Source organism: Podarcis melisellensis (assembly GCF_964234715.1).
Source record: "Podarcis melisellensis genome assembly, chromosome: 6".
Lineage (NCBI taxonomy): Eukaryota > Metazoa > Chordata > Lepidosauria > Squamata > Lacertidae > Podarcis > Podarcis melisellensis.
The window spans coordinates 45,594,486-45,621,717 of NC_138538.1; the positions used below are offsets into that span (position 1 = coordinate 45,594,486).

General features: G+C 43.2%; 1 protein-coding gene across 1 annotated transcript; it reads right to left on the minus strand.

The window, feature by feature from the left end:
- Positions 1-3,243: 3,243 nt before the first annotated feature.
- On the minus strand, positions 3,244-27,061 carry STK38 (serine/threonine kinase 38). The gene is made up of 14 exons (XM_081916122.1): positions 26,948-27,061; positions 24,415-24,550; positions 22,264-22,315; positions 21,751-21,873; positions 20,849-20,932; positions 18,758-18,881; positions 17,774-17,928; positions 10,854-10,956; positions 10,056-10,117; positions 8,908-9,025; positions 8,542-8,665; positions 7,455-7,550; positions 7,180-7,274; positions 3,244-5,151 (listed from the first exon to the last, which is right to left on the minus strand). Exons 2-14 carry the CDS (start codon positions 24,543-24,545, stop codon positions 5,021-5,023), a joined length of 1,398 nt encoding a protein of 465 aa, XP_081772248.1. The 5' UTR covers positions 24,546-24,550; positions 26,948-27,061; the 3' UTR covers positions 3,244-5,020.
- Between the last annotated feature and the right edge of the window lie 171 nt (positions 27,062-27,232).

Sequence of the window (27,232 nt, forward strand, 5' to 3'; positions counted from 1 at the left end):
GCATGTTCACGGAAGATATAGCTGCTCTTCACATTTTACACTTGCTGCAGCAGACACACTAGTATAGGCAAAAACAAAGACAACTGCCACAGAAAATGAGAGGTAACTCTTAGGATTCCAAAAACAAAGAAATTCAAAAGTGAGGCTACCCCAATGAACTTGAAGAATGCCCATTGCAAACAAAGTCAAACATGACTTGAAAGATTACACTTACTCCAAATTATAACTAAACATTCAGAGAGCCAATATAAGCCACTAAAAGCTTTTCACAAATAATAGGTTGCATTCCGAAAGAAACAATGTATTTATATCTGATGCAAAATAAAAAATAAAGTATTATATAGCATTGTCCAACTAGGAATATTGGACTAATGGGATATTTCTATTCGGGGGTGATTTATTTCCTCTTCCATTATCTGTAATTAAAAAGGCACAAAAACAAGTTTCTCCTTTTTTATTTTGTTCAATATTCAGTGTTTACATTATCATACCTTTAAATAAAATTTTTTTAAATACTTTTCTGGTAGTTGTTTACGTCCTGAATCTTAGTTTTCAAAGAGTTGCCTTTTATCTGCTGCGTTATGTTTCTAATCCTGTGTTGTCTCTTTGGCGGTTGTTTTTCTAGTCATCTTGAATATGGTCTGGAAAATCATTTTCTTTGCATTACCTTGATGCTAAAGAACAGTGTGCCCCTACCTGTACTCTCCGGAGGGAGCCACACTGGCCCCAGCCCCCACCTGTGTGTACACATGGTATAAAGAATGTCTATAGCCACAGCCCGTGTAACAGGAAACACCTGGTGCCTCCACTAACTCCTTAACACACGTGAAGCAACCGTGAAGATATTTCATGTTAGAACAAAAGTTTGCAAAACGCATGCCTGAGAAGGAGGATGCTCATAAGTGCTCTCAAGCATAACGAAAAGGGTTTTTAAGACACTTTCTTTTGAGAGACAGGCCTTATCTACAGCTCTCCATCCTATCCCTCCCAGTAATCGTCCAGTGCTCTGTATCCCTTTCTATTCTGCCTCCCTTGCCTAAGTTATGCTATTTCCAAAACTTAAATTCCAAAACTCAGCAACTGGAATTGGGTTTTCCCCCTCCCCCCTTTATTTTCCCTTTTATACAGGTGCTGTTTCTCTTTTCATTTTTCTCTTATGTACGTCTCACCATGTTTAGTGCACATATAATTATGTACTTATTCAACTTTCAATGAAGATGTCGGGGGGTGGGGGGGAATTCAGCGACTGGAATAAGTGAACATGTCTATTGCTCATTATTCACTCTTATTGCACCTAATCAACACACTGAGCAAATACATCCAGGCACCCCCTTTGATTACCTCAGTGTCATCTGTTACGAACAATAAGCTTTTCAATTCAAATAACTCACAAAACATTAGCAAAACTACATTTATTGAGGAAGTATTTTAAACAGCTCAGAATGCAAAGACGCTTCCATAAAAATTGGTCTTCACACAAAACCCCAGAATCATGTACAAAGTATATGAAATTTTACACTGCAAGTAGTTACAGCTGTATGCAGATACAAAATCAATTTTAATCGGCCATAAGGCGGAACCCAGGCACATTGGTTAAGCAGTACCTAAGTGCAATACTCTGCTAATAATCACACACAACTGGCAGCATTGCTCATCTTAAGTCTCAGCCAGGAATTTTCTCCTGTACCCAGACATGCCAAAAATCTAGTATTTTGCAGCTTTTTGTTGTGCCAGAGAGACATCAGCGTTACTAAATACCTCAGTAGAACAGGAAACAGAAAAATGATACCAACTTGCATTATGAGTAAGCTGTGTAATTGTTTGGCTTCTAGATCTAAAACTGCTTTCGAAGAAGAAATGTGCCACCCCAGAAAGGCAACAGTTTCTCTAGAATTTACTATGGGCTGCTGCAGGGTGACAAGAGCTAGGAACATGAGATTGGCAGCCACCTGTGGATTGTGCACTCCCTGCCACATTAATTGTGGTTAAGCATTGGCATTAAGCATTGACACTTACAATGGTCATTAAGGCTTATTGGGATTCCTGTTTAACCAGGATTTAAATACGGGTTTCAGATCTTGGTTAAATGAGAACCTTAATTCTCTAAATTAGTGCCAACAGACTACTTAACTGATTAAAGAGGACATTTACTGCAGTGACATCATGCAGAAGCTCTCTGAAAAAATTGTTAAAAGGAAGCCAGCTTTATTTGCAACAGCCAATATATGATCTTCTCAGTTAATACTCCTGTTTTAGTGTTGTTGTGTTTTTTTTAAAAAAAGCAAAACCATAGGAATCCAAGTTATAATGTGGCTATGAGAGGGCAGCATTGATTTTAACCCCCCCAAAAAAGAAAATGGTTCACAGACTGATGTTCCAAGTTCCCAAATGCTTAATTCTCATTTCCATAAGCTTGTTGATGCATAATGTCCTTATTTGTGGGGAGCCTTCATTCACTGCACTGGCAGTGTTAATTAAGCACACTGGGTGACCTCTGGCAACTCAACTATGCTCTTGGCTGCGGCAGAGACTACAGGAACAAGGATTCGACCTCAGTTATAACAATATGCTATATTCATTCTCACTACAATACACAAAGTAAATCTTTCAAAAATTCCCAACAGTAGAAGACAGAAAATTACACCTTGTACTGAAATTCAATTTACTCACGTACACACAATGCTTGCACTCATCTGTCACACTGTGGCACAGAGATGCTTTGCTAAATGGTCATAATGCAAAAGGAAACATCAAAGAGGCATGCAGGAATCTTGTTTTCTTCCCTTTTGTGCAAGTTATTGGCTGGGCAGCTCTCTAGGCAATCAGGTTATCCTGAGACCTTCTACAGCTTTTTTCTTTAAAAAGGCTTTTAAAGCACCAGTTATGTATGCTACATATTTTCAACATTCAGCAAGCACCAGAAATTTAACTTTAAACCCATCATTATCTAACCAGTAAGCAAAACTCTAGCCCCACCATGTGTAGGACACGTCATTGGAGCACAGCAATAATTACAAACTAGGCACAGAGGATATATTAAAGCAGGAATAAGAGTTACCTCCCTATAGCCTCTCTCTAGATACATTTTGTGGACAAAGCCTAAATGCAAAACATTTCATCAGTGACCTTCTCACTGAAGCTTCTGTGCATTGCCACATCTAGAAAACTAGTTAAGGACCAGGATCTATCTGGATTTATAGGAGTACTAGGAAAGATAGGAAACACTCATGGTATGATGATTGGGGGGGGGGGGGTTTCCAAACCAGTACATGAGACTGCCTACCGGTGAAGGGCATGTGTAACAGTGCAGATTTGAGAACAACCACTATTAAAACAGTTTTTAATGTTTTAGCACATTAATCCCTCCAATTAATTTGCTAAAACTCCGATCTGATAAGGACAGATGAACCATCAGAGGACAAGTGAACTACTGCATAATTATGCACATTCAGTGAAAATGACAGACACCTGTTATTGAAATATTGCAGGCTTCATCAGATCTTCTAAAGGCAGAGACAACAATAATATTTGATGACTGTCTCCTAAATTACAACTGAATCCTGATCTCTACCTTTGTACGAAAACAAAGGACTTCAACTTCTTTCAGCCTTTTTGGGCATCAGAGCACCTTACTAAAGGAAAGCTTAATGTTTTTACTAAATCGCCCGGTAACATAGCCTGATGTACAAGGACCATCCCAAGAATCATGTTTAGGTCTCCTCCTCTGGCTTTCCTGCCTTCATTTTGGCTCCAGATGCACTAGGTCTCCTCCTGTACTGTTACCTGTCCCCATCCTCAGTCTGGAGCTTAACATTGTCTTGAACAAATGATTTCAAAGATTGCTATCTGAACAATATGGTGAACTACATGAGATACACCAAATGATAGCAGTCTCATGTATCATGCAGAGCCTGAGAGGGCAGGGGTCCACCTTAAGAATCTGAAGAACACTCAGAGGGTCAGTGCCACCTAATGGCAACAGCCCAAGAAGTAGAACTGCACTATGTAGATCCTTTGAACAACCAGTCACTATGATCCCATTACTTCCTGTAGAGCACTCCTAGGTTATCCCAAAAGGCACTTCAGGGCTCTCTGCGTCCAAGCTTCAGAAAGATAAAGCTCCAAAGTATATTACACCACTAGCTAAACACTTACATTTTACAACTGTCTGCTTGCAGCAACTTCCTAAGCTTTCATTAATCAAAGTCTTGAGGGTGAGAAGTAGGGAAAGAATCTGAAAAAGCAGGGCTCCTTTCACAGTATTAACTATGGTATCCTAATAATGTTATTAACAGTGATTTCTCTCTTACTACCAAGTAAATCTCACAAGGAAACATCTTTAGCTCTCTTGACAATGCTTATAAAAAAGCGTAACGTTCCCCAAATCTGAAGTTTAGAAGGGGGGGAAAAGCTCAATACTTTAGGATTACTATTTTAGTACCAACAGTAAAGTGCAGCAGCTTTTGAGGCCATTGTTGGGTTGAAAAAATTGCTATCCAAAAGGCTTTTGAACTAAGTATACAACACACTAGTGACAATTAAGGCAATACAGGTTTTGCCCTCCTATAGGATAAGCTTCTGAGAATTTGGTCTACCTCATACTAGTTATTGCTCTGTTTCCTGTACAATACCTTAGCCCTTAGAATTGTGCTGTACCTTTGCACAGCACTTGTAAAACAGAAGATACAAAAAAACCAAAAACCAAATCACAATTATGTTATACTCTACAATGTAAATAAAAGCTTGCACTCTCCTTCTTGAAGTAACAGTCTTAGGAATTTTAACTAAAGCCAGAATAACCTATTTCTGCAATAAAATCTGCAAAGGCAGGCTCATAAGTGCCATTTGTGGAAGTTTTCAATGCATAAATCCATTTAAATGTAAACACTGTGCATAATGATGTTATTTTGCACTCTTCTCAAGAGTTCACAGGCCTCAGATAGAGTTTATGAAGCATAGGAGAAAAAACTTGTGCTGACAGGAAAGAATGAAGGTTCAGGAATAGTTTTGTTGTGAGTCACTACTTTCCTGCTTTCATGTATGAAGGTATTGCTCCTCGAGCTGTCAGGCCTTCAAATCGCTTGTAGGTATAATTTATAAAGACCCAGTCTTTGTTCTTGTAGTCTGTCTCTGGATGGTTGCTTGTGGTCACTGATTTTAAAAAAGAATATAGAGGCATTAAGTTATTAATAATAACTAAGGAGTTTAAGAGAACAGAACTTTGCATTAATAACATTTTAGGAAAACCCTGGACTCCTTCAGTTTATTTCAAAAGTGCAAATGTTTCAGTAAAGAATTACAGACAGCCAAATGTAAAGACACCTCAGAGTAGCCTCTAAAAAGCTATTCTGCAATCTGCAGCCAAGCCATCATTCTCCATGTTGCTGAAAGCCCTGAACATCATGTCTAGCATATGCTAAAGTGGCAGAGAAAGTTAGGGAAAGAACCTACCGTATTTTTCACCCCATAGGGCGCACCGGCCCATAGGGCACACTGAGTTTTTTTGGGGAGAAATAAAGGGGGGGGGAAATAAAGAAAAAAATATCCACAAGCCGTGGAAGAGCTGTGCGAAGCCCAAAGCCTGGGGGCGCTGAGCTCAGCGCGCCCCAGGTTTCGGGGTGCAGGCAGCTTTCCCACGGCTTGCAGATAGCTTCCCGAAGCCTGGAGAGCGAGAGGGGTTGGTGCGCACCGACCCCTCTCACTCTCCAAGCTTCAGCAAAAGCCTGCATCCGCCCCATAGGACGCACACACATTTCCCCTTCATTTTTGGAGAGGGAAAAGTGCGCCCTATAGGGCGAAAAATACGGTACTTTGAGAAGCTTCTTCTCAAAGACAATTTTATTCATTAAAATATTTTGCTCTGGGTTAAACCAAACCTGCGACACTTTCATGTCACTTTTGTAAGTTTTTCCAGATTTGTATTACCAGAGAATGCTTCAAAATTATCAATAAAGAGGAAAAAAATTATTTAACAATACCAGAAGCAGAAAAAAGCCCAAAATTTAATTACCGTACTTTTCTCTCTATAACACGCAGATTTTTTCTCCTAAAAAGTAATGGGAAATGTCTGTGCGTGTTATTGAGCGAATGTGTGGTCCCTGGAGCCAACTGGCCGGAGCCGTCAGGGAGGAGGGAGCTCCGTGAGAGAGGAAGCTGTTGCTTTCCTGCATTCTGCCTCAGGGTCTTACTGCCCACCCTGTTCTATTTTGGTTCCTGTTTGCTCAAACGGAACAAAGAGCAGGCAAATCCCCTCCCCTCCAGGCAAGCAGAGGGGAAAGGAAAGGATCCCGTCCTTCCTTCTAATTCCTCTCTGTGCTCTAATGCTTTCTAGGGACTCATAGGCAGCCGGAAAACATGCAGGTGGGAGAGGGGGGGGCTGGCTTGGGTGGGTGGATGGGGGAAAACTTTTGCCTTCCTTTCCTCCCTCCCATTAAACCCCTCTCCTGCATTCTTAGCCAGCTGCTTCTCTGCACACTCCTCTCATGCTCCTTGTCCCTTCTGTGTTTTTCCTTCCCTCCCCACTTAAAACGTGGTTACAAAGCACAGATCCACATGGATCCACAGGATCTTTGCATTGGGTCACCCCAAATTCACCATCAGATCACATAGCATGTCCATGGCTACAGCCTGCACCAAAAAAATCACGCACCCACTGTTGCCTGGGGCTGCAATGGTGCAAAAATGTGGTTACAAAGCACAGATCCACAGGGATTCTCAGGATTTTTGCATTGGGCTACCCCAAACTCACAATCAGATCACATGTCTGTGGCCACAGCATGAGGCACAAAAATGATACATCCACTGTTTCATTCAGAATTTCCCCCCTTGTTCTCCTCCTCTAAAAAACGGTGTGCGTCTTATGATCAGGTGCGTGTTATAGAGCGAAAAATACGGTAGGTCACTAGACATTTTTGGCCACAATGTAACACAGAGTTAACCATGAGTACATGCAGTTAACTGTGATGGCTTACCTGGCTATATTGTATTTTGGACTGTGCTTCTAACATTAGACAAAACCCTTTCAGCAGGTCAAGCTCAAACATAATGGAAGTGAGAGCATGAGGATTTGCAAAACTGAGCCTGTAGTAATATTTTATATGAAATACCTACTTTTGAGAGAGAGATTAAAGCTAAAACTCTACATAAAAAAGAAATAAAATCCAAAGTGGAAATATCTACCTGCTGGTTTAAGGATATCAGATTCCGGAAATTCATCGAAGTTTGAAGTATCGTCAATACTTTTGATTTCTATGGATATTGCCGCTGGTCTCTCCCTATTAAGAATTGTTCTCAGTTAGAGTTTATAATGCAAGTAAGTACCAAAAATCAAAATCTATGTCAGAGGTGCTTCTGAAGTTCAAACTTTGCCTTGCTCATAGGGAATTACTGCACACTAAGCAACTGAATTAGAAAAACTTAAAGAACAGTGTCCTAGAAGAAATAAAACATTGTACCTGATATGCTCCCAGTCAACAGCTTCAAAAAAGGGGTTTGTTTTGATTTCTTCAACACCTGGGGCACCAATTCGGTGCTCCCATTCACAGCAAAATCTGCACAGACAAAAAAGGCAGCATAGACTATTCAAAAAGTGGGGAAACAAACTACTAAGTGGGAAAGGGAACAACTGACAGTAAAACAAATACAATTCAAAGTAAATGCAATTTTTTTTTCAGTGGAAGCCTCTAGAGCAGGTTTCTATATACTGGAAGAAAAAAGCCTTAGCATCTGTGTGGGGTTAATGAGCATTGTTTTTAAAGCCATTTCACATTATTTCTCCGTCCTCCAAAACACTGGGAGCAGTGCAATAGCTGCATTACTCTGATTTTCCTCCAGGCATCTGGTCATAAGGCATCATGTTCCCCTTCCTAAGCCCTCTGTGCATTGCTGAGAAGTTGTGAGGCTCCAGAACATTTTTATGCCATATTAATCAAACCACTACAATTCTGTGTCTCTTCCAGTGAGATATGGACTGCTTAATACCACTTGTTATGATACATGTTTCCCCAATGTTTCATTATCTGGCAATGTAATAAATTGCAAGAATTTCAATTATTTATTTCTTTTTTTCTGTTCTGTTTAATGTGCTTCAGCTTCCAGGCATATCAAGGAGTAATACTCTCTTTTGAACTTCTGTGCAACACAAGAGTTCAGACACTCACTTAATATTTTCCAGTGCAGAGAACATTAGGAGCTAGGGGAAAGTTGCCTCTAAAACTGGGATGGGATTTAAGGAAGTTTAGAGGCCACACAAGTCTCTCTTGCTCTACCCTGATTTTTGCTGGAGGTTCAACAAAAGGGAGAATGACCATCCTCTTCTGAAACATACACAATACATTAAGGGAATAAATTTCTTGCTTTATGCAGCTGGCCAAGGAAGCTGGAGGCAGCACAGGAGAGGTTCCCTCATTCCTGAAAACCCACCATTTTTAAAATATGGAAGCCTAACTCTTATTTTTGTAAGATCACAAAGTGGTAGCCCAAACTTGAAGACTGAAAGTTGAGAAATCTTGTATCTGATGACAGCAGATAGTGATCTGGTACCTTAGAATAAGATCCTTGGCTCTCTCAGAGATTGGAACTTCTGGAGGGAATATTAGGGTCTCTTTCCAATTCATCACCTTCTTGTAAGTTTCTTGAGGAGTCTCTGAACAGAAAGGAGGGTAACCTGAGAAAGTTATGAAAGTTCTGATTAGTGATTAATGAAGTCCATGTGCAGCTATCATCTTCTACCTTCTTAAATTTATTTTAAGGTCAAGCACCACAATTGCATATAAAAATCCAGCTAAAAGTAGCCAAGCAGAAGAAAAGCAGCATAATATTTAACATACTATTTAGAAGCTAGGTGAGGGACAATGATCCACAATATCATATTTTTTATTCTTAGATACATGAATTGTTGTTTCTTACCAATTAGCATCTCATACATGATGACCCCAAGTGACCACCAGTCACAAAGCTTATTGTAGCCTGTCTGCATAAAGACCTCTGGAGCAATATAATCTGGAGTTCCCACTGTAGAGAAGGCCTGTAATCAAACATCATCTGTTACACATTTTCTGTTGTATCTTATCAATGAGCATAGGGAATATCCAGAAAAAATATGTGGAACAATGACTTCTGCAGTCAATGAACAAGTCTGCAAACAAATTTGTTTGTGTCTCAACTTCAGGATGCTGGAGGGCAATGTGATACTCTGGCCATAAACAAAGTCCTACTATGCCTCTTTTGCTGCCATGAAATTATTATTTGAGCAATCTAAACCAAGAATGGGGAACCTCTAGCCCATATCTGTCAACGTTTCCCTTTTTTAAAGGGAAAGTCCCTTATTCTGAATAGGATTCCTCGCAAGAAAAGGGAAAAGTTGACAGCTATGCTCTAGCCTGCAGGCCAAACGTGTCCCTTCCCCCACCCAGGTCTCCCCATTTGGCCTGCCAGGCTGTTTTGGGAAAGTCAAAATTATATAAAATGTCAGCTGTGAAGCAAGTAAGGGTGGGCCTTCAAAGGAGCTTAAAGTGAGCTCTCAATTGTTCTTTTTATGATGCAAGGAGTGCTCCCAACCAAGTGCACCTTGCTTAAGTTGGAGGAAGCAGTGCTACTCTTTGCAAGCCTCCCCATACTCCCCCTTTGAATCCCTGACATCTGGAGTATAAAACAGTCATGCGGCTTTTAAGCCTCCTTTAAAAAACCCTCCAACATCACTTGGGAACCCTGCACAAGTAATTTTGACAGGAGGGAGACACAACTTGCCTATCAATCGTGTGCCATAGTGACGACATGTGACTGACAGTTGGGCGATCCCACCTGCCAAATTTGGCCTGCAAAATAAATCCTCTTGTGGAGCCAAAAAGTTTCCCTACCCCTGATCTAAGCCTTCAATTACATTTGAGATCCCTTCCAACTCTATGGTTCTATTTCCCTAGATGAGAACAAGTGGCAGAGACGAAAAAAGTATGCATTACATACTGATTGCTCTGCAGGATCTTCAAGGTCTTAAACACAAACTATGACATGATCTCTACACAGAGGGAAGAATCTCTAGACAGAGCAAAACCTACCAGCTGCCGCCTGTTTCTTTTCCAAGTTTCTGCTTTCCTTTTGGAGTTCATATTCTGAAAAGCTAAAGATAGAAGACAGGTAGTATATTATTACCTTTGCGTTCAATGGCTCTTGTTTCATTGAAGTGTTAATGAGGTTTACATTTTTGTACAATAGTTCCCTACTTTTAACATATTCCCCTGAATCCCAGTATGCTCCCTCTCCCCTCCCAATACAACCCAGAAATGTACATGTGTGCATGAGAGGGTGAGTATGTGAAAGAGAACTAGAATAGCCCAGTAAAAATAAATACAAGTTATATGTGACTGACAGCAAGATGAAAGTTCAGATTCATTTGCATACATTTCCAAAAATGGCTCCATATTTATTAAAGTGGATGTGTATTATTCCTTCTAGTTACAGACAATTTATTATTTGGTGGCTACACTTAAAATCTTCAGTAGGTATCTATCTTGCTTTGCAATTTTGCAAAAGCAGTATTTTGAGGCCTCCCTCATATCATTTAGCAGCAGTCATTCCATCAAGCTGCAGCAGAGGGAGAGATGAGCCTACAGAGTCACTTCATCAAGTCCATTGAGATTGCCAATGCCATTTGGCTCCCCCTCAACTGTTTATATTCAAGCTGGTCATTATAAGAACTGTGTGTAATTTTAAGAACTGATTATCAAGCTTGCTTGTTTTCTTTTCCCCTCCTCATCCCATTTATCATTTTGATTCCTGTCTTTAAGACTGCAAGCCTGTCAATATTTATGCCAAGCAACAAGCTCAAAAGAAGTTTTAGATACAAGACAACTTACTGAAGTCACTAGGAAGATTGTGGCTCAAATTTCTATAGAACTCTGTTCTGTGTGCTTTCTTAAGTCCAGTGCAGAGACCAAAATCGGATAGTTTCACATGGCCCTATGTGTCAAAAAACAAGCACAAAATAAGGAGATACAAGGCATTTATTTATTTATTTAATAAATTTTATAAAACATTTGATTGTATTAAAACCTCTAAAGAGTTCATGTTTGAGCATGGTCATAAAAGCCTGAACTGGCCTTGATCTTAAGACCAGGTTTCTAGCAAGATAAAATGGTTATCTGACCAACTCATTCAGAGCCTTTGATAATTGTGGCCAAGAGAGCTTGGTGATACATACTGTGCATGAATGGAACTATTCACTTAATAAATTTTGAGAACATGTACAGGAAGCAGGAGAACAACAACAAAAACTGACAACCAAAATAAAATGTCATGACTCTTCTTCAGCACCCAAAGCATGAATGCCAGGAATCCTAACTTGAACTCCATAATTTCTTTCTCTAGTCTGGGTGGTGGTATGGGAAACACATATGTCAGGGTTTCTGGGAGAGAGGAGGAGATGACAGAGGAGACGGAGAGCGAGTGGGAGGAGGGGCAGAAGGATGAGGAAGAAGATGACGGAATTCTGAGGGAATCCACGAGTCTGAGCAGCGAGTCAGAGGATTCTCAAAAGGGGGTTACATTAATCAAGCAAAGGGGAGGAGAAGGGAGAAGCGGAGAGGAGCCCAGTGGAAGACAGAGGAAGCAAGAGACGTCTCAGCCGGAACGGAGTAAAGGGGGTGGAGTCGTCAGCCTCTCGGAGGGAGCAGGATTAGGAGAGAACAGAGAGGGGGGGTTGGAGCAGGGTGTTCAGCCGGAAAGGGTGGAGAGCAGAGCAGGGGGTGGTGCAGCGGTCTAACGTGGCAGACGTACGGCCACAATGCTGAACTGTATGAGAAGCAGAAATCTTCAATAAACTTTTCCTGTAAATAAGCTGCAACGGAGTGAGGTCTCTTGTGAGCTGGGACCAGACCTGGGTGGCCGTGACAGTAAGTCCCCTCTCTCAAAGCAAAAATTTTTTTTTGCGAAGCTCACGAACGGGAGCAGCCATGAGCGCTGAGGAGCAGCTGGTTGCATTGCGGAATCAGGTTACCGCTCTCACATCGGCAGTCATTGCTTCGCAGAAGAAGAATGACGACGTGGAGAAGACGTGCCAGGATTTGCAGGCAAGGTGGGAGCGCGCGGACAAGGCGGGGGCCCCAGGATCCAGAGCGGAGGGCATTGCGCTTGGACGGAGGGGGGGTGCCCTAGTTCCGCATTTTAATGGCAACTTGCAAGACTATTCCAATTTCAGAGCGGACGTTGTATATGCACTGCACTTACTCCGTCACGATTTTAAAGATGAGGAGGAGAGAGTGGGGTTCATTGTTTCGCACCTGCATGGGGAGGCCAGGGCTTGGCTACGCAATTTGTGGCGCGAAGATGGACCGGCCCGTCGCGATTCAGCTGCGTTCATCAAAGCGATGGATTCTTGTTTTCAATCCTCTGTGGATGTGGACATTGCGCGCCGTCAAATGCACGGGCTGAGGCAGGGGAAAGCGACTGTGCGCCAATACCACTCTAAATTTTTTGCATTGCTCACCGCCTTAGATTGGCCAAAGGACAGTAAACCGGTCAGAGATCTTTTTTGGGAGGGATTGAGCCCCCCCATCAAGGATGAGATCGCTAGGGGGGACAGACCCCAGACCCTAGAAGACGTGGTGCAACGGGCTTTAGCTCTTGGAATTCGACATGAGGGGCGTCCGTGGCATGAGGAGGACGGGCCCCAAGCGCGTGCGCAAGCAAGGACTCTCCCTTTTGGGCACAGGGACTTCAGCCGTGCGCACCCCTCGCCAATGGGGAAGGACAGCGAGGAGCCAATGGAGATTGGTGGTGCTAGGGCTCAGAAGCCATCCCAGAGCCCTGTCCCTGGTGCAGCCAAAGCGAAGCCTCCTAGAGGAACCAGGAAGTGTTACATCTGTGACAGTGCGCACCATATGGCGAAAGAGTGCCCCCAGAGGCTCCAGAAGCACACTGCAGCGCTGGCAACTGTAACAGCAGAGGTGCAACCAGGGGAGCAGCTTCAGGGAAACGACAGTGCCTGGCTGGAAGCAGAGCTACTGGGGCTCAGCCAGGCGGATCTGTAGACAAGCCCCCAGCATCACTGCAGAGCGTGGACCCTTTGCCTCCCAAACCGGCAGTTCTGCTCACAGCAACACTCCAGTTGCCTGATGGGAGACTCCTCGAGGTTCCAATAACGATCGATTCGGGAAGCAACGCCGACTTCATGGGACTGCAGTTCGTTAAGCAGCACAACATGGCGCTCCTGCCTGCAACGACGCCTCTGAACGTGGTCACGGTGGACGGCAGGAAGTTGCTGGGGGGGCAAGTGGTGCAGCAAACCCCTCCCATGATGATGCAGATTGGCAACCATCGAGAGCTTATTAGTTTCAATGTCACCCACTTATCGGACACACCCATCGTGTTAGGCATGAGTTGGCTGGAGAGGCACAGTCCCGCGGTTGCGTGGTACCAGAGGCAGATCAACTTTTGTTCATCGTATTGTGCTCAGCATTGCTTTCAGACCGATCAGGGAGGAGAAGCTGAGCAGCCATTGCATCTGGGTATGGTGCAAACAGTGCCTCACAAGTACCAGGAATTCTTGGAGGTTTTCTGTGAGAAGGAAGCTGATAAGTTGCCGCCTCATAGACCTTACGACTGCGCGATTGATTTAGTGCCAGGGGCGCAATTGCCTGCTGCCAAGCTGTACTCCATGTCGGAGGACGAAATGCAAGAGCTTCGGGAGTTCATAGACCATAACCTCAAGCGCGGTTTCATCCAGGAATCTAAAGCAGCGGGAGGCAGCCCTGTTTTCTTTGTGAAGAAGAAGGACACGCCCCAAAAAAGGCTTATAGTGGATTACAGGTTCATCAACAGCTTGACTAAGCCCAAAGCTTTCCCCATGCCCAAGATTGACGACCTTTTAGCGACCGTCAGGAGGGGCAAGATTTTTACCAAGCTGGACCTACGTGGAGCTTACAATCTCATCCGCATCCGGAAAGGAGATGAGTGGAAGACCGCCATGTTCACCCCTCTGGGCACATACGAATACAGAGTCATGCCTTTCGGCCTCCAAAATGGCAGCCACGTTTTTCAAGCATTTATGCACCACGTGCTAGCAGGTCTCCTCTACAAAAAGTGTGTCTGCTTTCTCGACGATATCCTGATTTTCTCGGAATCGCCGGAGGATCACGATAAGGACGTGAGGGAGGTCCTGCAGAGGCTGAAGGAACACAGGCTGTACGCCAAGTTGGAAAAGTGCCAGTTTGATGTCAGAGAGGTTGATTTCCTTGGCTACAAGTTGTCCGACGAGGGACTGGCCATGGACAGGGCTAAGGTTCAAGCGCTGTTGGACTGGAAAAGCCCTCGAAATCGGAAAGAGGTCCAGAGGTTCATCGGCTTTGCCAATTTTTACCGCAAGTTTATTAAAGGTTTTGCGAACGCGACGGCGGCGATCACTGACACCCTCAGTTCCAAGAAGAAGAAGTTCGTCTGGACCGAACAAGCGGAGCGGTCCTTCCGGACGCTTAAGGGTCTTTTCGCCTCCGAAGAGCAGCTGCTCCACGTGAATCCCGGCAGACCCATGCGGGTAGAGACCGATGCGTCGGATAGAGCGGTTGGGGCCGTTCTTTTGCAAGAGGATTCACAAGGCAACTGGCGACCGGGTGCGTTCTACTCCCGGAAGCTCAGCAAGACGGAGCGCAATTATACCATATGGGACAGGGAGTTGTTGGCCATTCATGCAGCTTTCAAAGCGTGGCGACACTTCTTAATAGGAGCCAAGCACACGGTGCAGGTCCGCACGGATCACAAGAACTTAGAGTATTGGCGGACGGCTAAGTTGCAGACCCAGCGACACATGCGCTGGGCGGAGTTCTTTGCGGACTTCGACTTCAAAATAGAATACATCCCAGGAGACTCCAATGTTATTGCAGACGCGCTGTCCCGAAAGCCGCAATACTTGGAGGAAGCAGCTCCAATCGCAGCAAAGCACATTTTCGCACCGCAGGCGTGGACGTGCGCTACCATCGCAGTCGACCTGGACGCGGTGCGACGCGCGTTGCAAAGGGATCAGTTTGCACAGTCTAAGATGGAGGAGCTACGCGGAGGGTCGCGACACAACGATGAGTTTCAATTACAAGATGGACTTTTGACTCGTAAGGGTGCCCTTTACGTGCCCACCGACGATCTTCGAGCCAAGGTTCTGCAACAGTTGCATGACGCCCCTAGTGCAGGCCATTTCGGCAAAGAAAAGACGATGGAGTTGGTGGCTAGAGACTTTTGGTGGCCCCAGATGAGAGGAGAGGTGGCGGACTACGTCGCCAGGTGTGATATCTGCCAGAGGTCCAAACCAGTGCACCAGAAGCAGGCGGGATTGCTAGAACCGCTGGAGACACCGCAGCAACCATGGGAGAGGGTAGCGTTGGACTTTGTTACAGACCTGCCCAGCTCCAGAGGTAAGACGGCGGTGTTAGTGGTGGTGGACTTGTTCACCAAGATGGCGCACTTCATCCCTTGTGCCAAGGTGGCGACGGCAGAACAGACCGCAAAGCTCTTCATCGATCACGTCTTCAGAGTGCATGGACTTCCGCAGTCCGTCTTGTCCGACAGGGGGCGCCAGTTTGTTTCCACTTTCTGGCGAAAGCTTCTGGGCATCTTGCACGTCAAAATCAACCTGACATCGGCGAGGCATCCACAAACCAACGGTCAAGCGGAGAGGGTCAACGCGATCATGCAGCAGTACCTGCGGTGCTACGCCAACCAGCGACCTGCGGCGTGGGTGGACTATCTGCCGATGGCTGAATTCGCCTACAACAACACGAAACACGCTTCCACCGGGGTGACGCCTTTCTTCGCGAACAATGGCCGTCATCCCAGAACCTTCCCGAGATTTGCGGCACCAGGAGGGGGGGGGCCTCAAGATGCCGACCAGTTTGCAGCGGAGTTGCAAGAGGTGCACGAGGAGCTGCGGAGACATTTGGAGCTGGCAAAACAGGCGTATAAGGTGCAGGCCGATAAGCACAGGAGGGCGGGAGAGGACATCCAGGTTGGGGACTGGGTGTGGTTAGCAGCCCACGCGATGCCGGCCAGGTCATTGGCCAAGAAGAAGTTAGGACACAGGCAGCTAGGGCCATATCAAGTTGAGGCTAAGATCAATCCGGTGGCTTTTCGTCTAGCCCTTCCGGAAGGTTCCAGGGTGCACCCGGTCTTTCATAGGTCGGTGCTCACTCCCTACAAAACCCCACACAGGTTTCAAGAGTCAGGAGCACCCCCAGAGCCACGTGGGAGGGCGCCTGAGAGGGGGGAATCGCCAAGACCAGAACCTCTTAACGAGGTCACAGAGATACTGGACTCGAGATGGGGGGAGGAGGGAGTTGAATATTTTCTCGCCAGGGAGGGCACACCAGCCGCTGCTAATAGTTGGGTGCCAGGCTACGAGTTAGACGAACCCCTTTTGAAAGAAGAGTTCCATGCACTTTTCCCACATAGACCCATGCCAGCTGAGTACTTTGATGACTGGCTTTTCACACCCACATTGTCAGATAGCACGTTCAGGGGTTTCTCTTCCCCCGAGGAAAGAACACCAGAATCAAGCCCGCCCAGAGGATCGTGCTCGGGGGTGGACACGGAAACCCCTTATTGGTGGGAGGAGCAGCCAGAGGAGGAATGGCGTAAGAGGTGGCTGATAGGTCCTTGGCGGGCAGCTCCGGAGGAAGTAGCGATGGAAGCAGAGACTGAGAAGCATTTGGGGGAAGAACCCGACTTCGAATACACTTACACAGAACTGCCAGCAGAGAACATTGACGTAGACGACCTGTATCCTGAGCCTACCCCCGAAGAGCCGCAGTTTCCACAACCGGTCCCCGGCGAGCGGGAGGGGGGAAGGGGGGGCTTCGAGGGGGGGATGGATGTCAGGGTTTCTGGGAGAGAGGAGGAGATGACAGAGGAGACGGAGAGCGAGTGGGAGGAGGGGCAGAAGGATGAGGAAGAAGATGACGGAATTCTGAGGGAATCCACGAGTCTGAGCAGCGAGTCAGAGGATTCTCAAAAGGGGGTTACATTAATCAAGCAAAGGGGAGGAGAAGGGAGAAGCGGAGAGGAGCCCAGTGGAAGACAGAGGAAGCAAGAGACGTCTCAGCCGGAACGGAGTAAAGGGGGTGGAGTCGTCAGCCTCTCGGAGGGAGCAGGATTAGGAGAGAACAGAGAGGGGGGGTTGGAGCAGGGTGTTCAGCCGGAAAGGGTGGAGAGCAGAGCAGGGGGTGGTGCAGCGGTCTAACGTGGCAGACGTACGGCCACAATGCTGAACTGTATGAGAAGCAGAAATCTTCAATAAACTTTTCCTGTAAATAAGCTGCAACGGAGTGAGGTCTCTTGTGAGCTGGGACCAGACCTGGGTGGCCGTGACAACATACTATTGAGGCCTCCTGGGTTTTGGATTTGATGGAGGTACCTTCTTCTGGCTCATGCACGACATACCACACATTACTGTGGCAACAAGGTCTCTGAGCAGGTCATTTTTATGCATCTAAGCTATTTAGCACTAGTCTCCCATTTCAATCCCTGGGGTTTCCAAAGTAAATTAACACAGCAGTAATAAAATAATATTAGATCTCTGCCTTGTGTGTTTGTTTACATTGTTTTCAAACCTATCTTTATTATAGAATCATAGAATTGCAGAGTTGGAAGAGAACCAAAGGATCATCTAGTTCAAGCCCATTTTTAATTGTATGATTGGAAATCGCCTTGTGATGTCTGAAAAAGGGGATTCATAAATTAATAATAATAAATATTTTTAACAGTCCCTGAAACAGCTTACAGTAAATAATACTCGTACCTTACTGTCTAGCAGGAGATTATCTGGCTTGATATCACGATGAATAAAACCCAGCTGATGAATTGAATCTATAGCCAGCACAGTCTCTGCTATATAAAACTGAGTTTCTTCTTCTGTTAGGGTATCTTTTTTCATCAATAATGTCATCATATCACCTGTATGTACAGAGAACAGGAAGTGGAGATAAGTTGTATTCAGTTTCTTTGTAATGCCATATCTAGTTGTTCTTTTAGCTTGGCCTAAATTCCAAGATACACCATCTTCTGTTCCAAGTCTCTTTTTCCTCAGAGCTATTTCATTTACTTCTTAAATAGCTACTTAGTCTATTTTCTTTCCTACACAGGCAAGAAAATAGCATCATAGACAGAATTACATTATGTCCTGGAAAATCTGCATGCTTTACTCCTTGCAACTGCTGGTAAAGGATTCTGAAATGGCCAAAAGTAGATGCCCATTCCATCATAAATATAGCAGCTTAAAATAGCAGAATGGCCTTTTGAATATGCCCTCAATTTCACCAAGTTTCCTTCTAACAAGTTCATGTTTCTAATTTCAGCATAAATAAATACAATTTTATCAAATTCCTGCATGAGCCAACCTCAACTTACTTCTGTCAATAACAAGTAAAAATGAAAGTCTGGATATAGCTCTGAAAAGTTATTGAGCAGTAAAGTGGATAGGTCATTTGGTCAAAACAGATTCTCCCTCAAAAACTCACATGAACACCCTGACCAATAAACAATAAAGAGCAAAAGTCAACCTGGAGTAGGACTCCTTCACTATCAGTGGATTTCATATGCTCAAAACTGCCTTTCCTATAGTTTGACTATAGTCTATGGGTACATCACTTTAGATTGTGAATTGTTCAATACATGCTAATCAGTGGCTAGTGCATTTCAAAATGGGGCATATAACTTGTTATGTAGTCAGCATTCACAATAATATCAAGCAATATTAGATGACACAGAAGTTCAAAATAATTACCTCCAGGCAGAAACTCCATAATTAAGTAGAGGTTCAGCTTATCCTGGAAACTATAGAACATTTTTACAACCCACAAACTGTCTGCCTCCACTAGAATGTCACGTTCTGCTCGAATGTGGCCAACCTGGAGATGAATACATTTTTAAAAAGCAAGTTGTAATTAAAGAAATATTTACACAATATTTGCAAATGTTGTTCATAACCCAAGATGTCCCCAAACGGCAACTTATTTTTAATATTAGTTACATTTCAAATTGCAGAATGGTGCATGCCAGAAGCACAGGTGCTGCCCAGTCAAGTGAGTCAAGGTACAGGCAATGGGCTGTATACCCACCCCAACTGTGAACAGGAAATAAAATTTTAAAATGAGCAAATCCCTCCCCTTACCAGCAGCAGCCACTTAGTTAAGAGGGCTCAGTTGGGGCTGCCCTTGGAAAATGTTCAGAATTTTCAGTTAATGCAGGATGCTGCTGCTAAAGATTTGACCATCACTACATTTCAGAAACATGTTACCCCTTTGCTATTATCAGCTGCACTGGTGGTTGGTCTATTTCTGAGAGTAATTCTAGGTTAAAGCCCACAATAGCTTAGGACAAGTTGTCTAAAGGCACTTTTTCTTCCCATTGAGTCTCTCTGCCCTCCGATATCTAGCAAAGCCCTTTTATGCATTCTGTTGCCTTAAGAAGTGTTAACACCCGCTATACAAGACTGCCTTTTGTGTCATGGCACCCGGTATATTAACTCCCTGCCCAGAAAGATTAGGTTTATATCCTGTTCTGCTGGTTTCCTGTTGTTTGAAAACCTTTCTAGCAAGCCCTTGTTTTTAAGCTTATGTGTTTTTTGGCGTTTGTTGCTGCTATTTTACTGATACTGGCATTGGCCTGGTTTGTAAGTTACAGTATGTCAAATTATGGCTAAGTGTGAATGAGGGAGTGTGTGAGTATTTAGAGGAAAGATCATGACCCCTTTGCTCCTCTCCTGGTCCTGCTGCTGTGCTATTCAGAGCTAAGCCATAGTTTGGCTTAGGGCTATGTCCAAACCCAGGCCCACAGTTTCCAGACAAATGAGCTGCAGGCCATGTTTGTTCTTGGTTTACCACTCGTGGTTTGTGGAGTGAGACAAACCCTGAGCAATGCTAATTCAAATTATGAATTGGCTCTGGGTAGTGTGGCAGCAGCAGGACAAGGGAAGAGCAGAGTGGCTACAATTTTTCATCCAAGTTCCCACCTACTTTCTTGTTCATGCTTAGCCATGGATTGACTTAGCAATGCCTTTTGAAATGAGTCATTGGTTTTTATATTTTATAAACTGTCTTCGTATCTGCATTTTAGAAGGAGAAAATGATTATAAATCCTAAAATAATTAAATATTGCTAGAGTGAAAACACTGTATCCACCAGCGCGAGCAAAGGGTTTCTTAATTTGCAGCTGAAGCCTCTAAATAGGTAAGTGCCTTCTGACAACCTCCATGTTGCCTGCATCAAAATTAAATCAGGCATGGGATACAGACAAAAGTGCACTTAGTCACCGAGACACATGCAAGTGGAATTTAAGTCAAAGGCTTAAACGGTTAAGGGAAGAATTCTGAATTTCATTTTCTTTCTATAGCATCATATTCATACCTGAACATGCATGAAAATTGATCAGCACACATGTATTCAACTTTTGATGCTCAAAACTCTTAAGACAAGACTTACAGCATGATCCCATGCAGGCTTTCTATGAACAAGTCCCAGTAAGACTTACTCTTTAATAACTGTGCATACAACTGCAGTTTTTGCATAATAAATACTAAATGTTCAATTAAATTTAGATAAAGATGGTGAGTTGGAGATGTAGGTTCAAAAACATCTCATCCACAAGCTGGAAAAACTTAAAATGGAAGTTACCACATTCCATTTGGTGATTACAGAGTTTCTTTTTCCTAGAAGGCTCTCTTCTGCCTTCCATGCATTCCATATTTACCCACAAAATGATAATTTAAGATATCCCATCATGAGTCTAATGGTTCCAGCAGAAAAGAAGAACTCCACATTGCTTGCACGTTCTTACTTTTGACATCTGCATTCTCTCGTTAGGAATCAGTATTTACCTGCTCTTTTTCCAGCATATCTGCTTTCCGTAGTATTTTCATTGCATACACATGGCCTGTATCTTTCTTCTGAACAAGCCGCACCTAGAAGTTGTGCAAAAACAATGCACATATTAAAACCCATTTCAGCCATTTCTTTTAAGACAAACAGTTACAGAAAGAAGAATTAGAGGAGCAAAGTATATAGAGCCTTCTGTACCTACCAGTGTAGTATATCCAGTTTTCAGCTGCTGTGGAGCATAACACTATCTGGCATTGAGTCAAATATTATTTTTCCTTTCTGGCTAACATTCAATTCTACCCTTCATAATAAATTACAGTAAGAGATACGGGAATACATATAACTGAGACAGGCCCATGGTACACCCAAAATATTTGGATAATGGGTATAAATAAAGCAGAATATTATTACTATAGCACTACAATGGAACAGCGCAACTTAGAAAAGGTGTAGACATAGTATATTAAGAGAGTTAAGTTTGGAAAACAACATTATACCGTTAGCCATTAGACGATTTTCAGAAAAGCCAGTAAGATACCGCTGCTGCTTAGAGCATTACCTGAATTCTGTAAATAACTACATGTAGGAAACAGGTGTTACCAGATAACTGTTAGGGAGCTCAGCATAAAACTACACTTCATTTGGCCAACTGTGTTCAATATTAACAAATCAACTATGTCCAATTGTCCATTACCTTAAGAGGATTTTCAAATTACTAACATCTTTTTCAGGAGTGTAGAAGCTACTTTTATTGATGGGATACTTGCCCTGAAAGCAAACTCTGTGTATTTGCATTTAATAACAGGGTGATAAGAGGAACCCAAAGCTGTTTGATGGTGTTGGAGGGTCAGAAGTTGGCTGACTATACTTTTTAGAAGTCTTTTTCATTTTGAACTCTTACCTCTCCAAATGCTCCTCGACCTATTACTTTTAAAGATTCAAAGTCTTCCAACCCAAGTCTTGTTCTTTTTAGGCGCAGAAACTCTGTTTCCTTTCGGGCGTGTGCTGATCTCCTCATTCTTTTCTAGAAGTTGTTAAAAAATGGGGGGGGGTGTTAGTGTCATTTTCTATTAATAAAAATAAATAAATCAACAGCTAGACCAGAATCATTCACAGCAAAGGCTTGTTATCTTTACTCTGGTCTTTGATACCTAAGATATATATTCTTAGGGACCCGCCCTTCTTTTTGTGGCTGCATTCCATAACTGTATGTTTTAAAACTATTTTTAATGTTGTATTTTAAATTGTTGTAATCCATCCTGTGACCTTAGGATAGAGGACAGATAATAACTTTAAATTATTGATGATGGTGATGATAATAATAATGATAATAATAATAATAATAATAAAAAAAAAAAAAACAGGAGTGATGAGAAAAAAGCACCAAGAAAGCATGTTTCAGCATATGCAATACCTCTTCATCTTTTAAGCCTTCTTCTTCCATAACTTTTTCTAGCTTCTTCTGTCTGGAAAAAAAAAGAATAAAGTTTTTGAACAAGGTCTCCACAAGTTCATGCATACAACTTCAGCACAGAATAGAGCTGCCAGGAATTGGAACACTGAATTCCAAGGCTTCATTTCTCAATGCACACAGCAATCAAGATAATCACCCTGCTTCTGCTTGAACTTCTGCAAAATGAACAGGAAATTTGCTCTTATCGTGCATTCGCATCATACAAATTAAGTCTTTTGTAAAGAAAAGGGGCACGAAACAAGAGCAGAGTTTAATCATTTATAATAAAAAGGACGTACAAACAAACTGATTGCAGGATGAGCAACGTCTGGAAGGTATCAAGACTTGATTTAGATCAACCATCTAATACCTTACTGCCAGGTCAAGGTGTGTCTGTGGTGGGAAAGGGCTCACAGGAGATAGCTGGCAAAAACAGAGGCCACATCATCGCAGCCAATCTAATACCCAATCCATAGTGCACAACACAACTGCATTTCTCACTGGGTGGAGCAGTATAATGTAAAAAGTGGAAAGGACTTCATTTCGGCATTAACCTCACAGAATTATAGAACAAAATAAGCATAAGAATTTCATTAAACATATAAAATGATCTTTGAAACACTATAGAGAGCTTCTTAGACTATAAACTACTTCCATTTCTATGAAAATGATCAGTCTCTTCAATTCTAACCAATCTGTCAGCTTAATAAACCTTCAGTTATTCTGTATATGCAAACAAAAAGCTGGATAAATTTAGGGAGGATATAGAAGGGAGTAAATCTGATGCGTTTTAGTTGCTCAAAGGCAATATATTTCAAAGGAACTGAAACTCCTTACAATAGAATTCTGAGGCAAGGATTCCTGTGAGTTTCATTTAGGTGGTCTTCAGCATGTCCACATTAAATTATTGTGTTGATTTTAAACTATATTGTACTGCTGCTTCTTTTATTATATTTTACTGTAATTTGAATTCCATAGAATGCAAATTGTAATACAAAAAAAATACAATATAAGAAATAAAAAACCAATAAAAATACAGCATCTAGCACAGCACATTAGAAATCATACAACACACAGGAGAAAAACATGAAGCGCCCCCCCCCCAAGATCATCAGCAAACCTGAAGTGGTCCCCCAATATCATCCAGGGTGGGGGAAAGGAACCACTGTTCTAGGGTACCAGCCAAGCACACACAATCAAATGTACCTCATGGTTAGAACCATAGAATTGTAGAGTTGGAAGGGACCCCAAGGGTCATCTAGTACAACCCACTGCAACGCAGGAATGTTATTCCATGTGAACTGGCAGCATATCCTAACAAAGATTTCACATGGCTGTATGTCATAGTAAAAGACTGGCAGCAGTGACAAGCTATTTCTATAACTGATCTTCTCATTGATAAGCCTAATAAGCTTTCAACTACAACATCTAGAGAGACATTGGTGGAGTTTCCCCACCAAGCGAAGGGAAACCAGAGAGGTGTGTTTTTCAGCAGTGGCTTCGCCTTCAAGGACCTACGTTCCAATTGGCATTCAACAGAATGAAGAGAGGGGTGTTTGTTAAATATTTCAAATAAGGAAAAGCTAAATTGGAACAATGGTTTTATGCATTAAACATTTTTTTACGGACATTTGACCACTACTTGTAGCAGGAAGTAGTTAAAATATTTTACAGATAAATATAAAATACAATACTTAGAAGGGAATGAAATCCAGGAAGGAGTAAACTGTGTTTAGAGAGGCTGCTTTTGATTATAGTACACAGTAGAGCCAAGTGCATTTCGCAATAAAACTGTTTATACTGGACACACTGAAATAAAAATAAAACATAACACTAGAGAGAGAAAAACAACTTTCATTCCAGGAAAATGCTGCTACTAGTTTTCATCAAGCATCTGCAACATATGCCTTTCTTGAAATGCACAAGAGGATAGCATAGGCACTGAAAAATATCATCATACTAAAATATTTTAAAGGCTTTTTGAGGACTTAAAAGTGTTATAAAAACTTAGCAGGATAAGATGATCAGCGTATTTGTGGAATCCGTTGTTTCTTAAATCTTGATATAAGGAAAATAGCATTACTTCCATTTTCATGAAGCTGGGATATTTACCTCATTTCTCTTTCCTCATGCTGCGCAATCAGATTACTGTAGAAGTTTTCTAAAGTCACCTTTGTCATTGTAACTCGCTCCTTGGTATGGTTGCTCATAGATGAACAAGGTGCTGGGCCAGTCATCGCCATGGTTCCTGGAAGAGAAAAATTAGAAAATATCTGTGATCCTAAACTTTGAAGCAAGAAATCTACACTACATGATGGCTTAAATTTAAATAAAGCAGCCAGTTTAAAAATAAACAAAAGCTTTGCAATATGCCCAAACTGGAAGCTACAAGTATAAAAGGCCACAATGTTGCAAAACTTCCTGTTTTTCTACAAAAGTTATGAACAAGGAGGAAAGAAATGTGATAACTATTAAGTCTCTGAATGACATTTTCAGGTTGCATTACAAATGATAAGTCTCTTATTACTTTCATCTCCAGTCAATTAAAATTCTACCAACATGTTTTAAACCAATCATAGTACGTATTTCCATGTAAAAGTATTTACAAACACAGCACAAGCCACATTTATTTCCTTGGAACGTGCTTCTATTGAGTAACAGACAATATCTGCAGGGCTGTCAACAAAGACTGAGCAAATTTGTTTCTGTTGCTCTAGAGCCTAGGGAAAGGGAATATTGATTACACTTTGGAAAGAATGTCCTGACCCATATGAACTGTTAGACAGTGGAACAGGCTACCACACAAGGTAAAGAACTGTTGGAGGTTTCTAAGCACAAGATGGATGGCCACCTAGTCATCGCAGATAACTAGAGTAGCAGATAATATACCTAAGTAGAAGTGGACTAGATGGTTTTTAATCCTTCCAACTAAGATTCTAATCAGTAATTTTCAGTTCAAATTTACTTGGAGATAAGTACCGTATTTTTTGCTCTATAAGACTCACTTTTTCCCTCCTAAAAAGTCAGGGGAAATGTGTGTGCGTCTTATGGAGTGAATGCAGGCTGTGCAGCTATCACAGAAGCCAGAACAGCAAGAGGGATTGCTGCTTTCACTGCGCAGCGATCGCTCTTGCTGTTCTGGCTTCTGAGATTCAGAATATTTTTTTTCTTGCTTTCCTCCTCCAAAAACTAGGTGCGTCTTGTGGTCTGGTGCGTCTTATAGAGCGAAAAATACGGTAAGTCCCAGTGATTTCAATGGAGCTTACCTCCAAGCAAGTCTTCATAGACTACAGCCCAAGCTGTATTTTTCCTTGTATGACAGTGTAACTAGTCGACCTAGAACCAATTTGCTCTTACACTTTTGCTTTAGTTAACAATTGTAACTGTTTTTAAAATCTTCCCAATTTCATCAGAACTTCTAACCAAACAAAGGTTATATAAAATAATTCTTTGAACTAATTAGAGTATTTTGCTCGCATGGCTCTTTGAATGCAATCTTTTTACGGTGCACTCCCTTCCAAGAAAAGCTGTACATAATATAAATTATCTCTTTGTGATACTAGGCAACTACAGCTCCTTTTTGCCAGTTGAAATTTCCCATTAAAAAAATTATCATCATCCCCAAGGACCAGAGTGTCACTATGGCCCATCTGCAGTGTACCTAGCCTATCATGCCAGTTACAGGATCATGCCACATGATACAGCCATGGCGTCCCACAAAGTTTGTTATGGGTATTAAGGGTTATTAGGAAGACCCCTGTTTCTCTCAAGGAGCTACAGTTCTCAGGATCTCTGGGAACTGTAGCTCTGTGCAGGGAATAGGGGTATCCTAACAACTCTGACCATGCTTAACAAACCACAATTGCCAGGATGCTTCTGGGGGGAAACCACAGAAGTTTTAAAGTGGCATGGTACAGCTTTAAATGTACAACACAGGTGGGGCCTACTAGAATTCAAAGCAAAGCCTTCCCCTATGCATCCAAAGTACATTTCCTCCCAAAGAATCCTGGCAACTGCAACTTACCCCTCCCAAAGCTGCAAATTCCCAGCACCCTTAACAAAAAATAGCTCCCAGCGCTTGGGGGGCGGGAAGGGGCAAGAAATGTGCTTTTTACATGTAGAGCTTATACAATGACTTAGAATCCCAGGAGACTTAACTATAAAGGAGCTGCTCCACTCCTAGGCACATTTACTCGGGAGCAATTCCCTCTCAAGTCAGCAAAAGCCTCACTCGCCAGCAGACACGACAAGGAGAAGATGAAGAAGGAAAAAGGAGCACGAGGTCCATTTTCCACAGAAGTTTGCGAGGGGGAAGAGGCGAGCAGGTGTAAACAGAGGAGAGGAAGGCAGAGCCAGGCGTCACGCTAAAAACCTAGCAGGAATCTATGTGGTCAAGAAGAAGAAAATGGGGGGGGTTTGGGGGGGGAGGCAGGAGACTCACGAGGAGGAAGAAGAGGAGGAGGAGGAGGAGGAGGACGGGGCAACTTGAGGCGTCTCCCCTCCCCTCTGGGGATGCTACAAAAGCACCTACCTGGCAAGAGGGGGCGGGACAGGATGGCGCCCCGGGAGGCAGCTCAGCCTGAGGGGGGAGCAATAACTTTTGGGTGGGGGGTTAAAAGCAAACACCGGAGGAAGAGACGCTTACCAGACCCCCTTCTGGGAGCAGCGCCGAGGAGCCCCCGCCGCGCAATGCCTTCCCAGCCGACCAACACGGGAGAGAGACGGGGAGCAGCAGTTCCCAGAGGCCGAGCCCCGCCCCTTGCTCAGCCGCCCCCACCCCAAAGGAAAGCCGGAGCCCGCGACCGGACAAGCGCCGACTGGAAACTCTGGCACAGCCCGCATGCGCAGAAGAGCTCTTTCTCTCTCTCCCGGCCGCGGCGCCGCCCTCTTCAAGGGGCGAGGCTCGCCTGATGGCCCGTTCCCCGCCCGC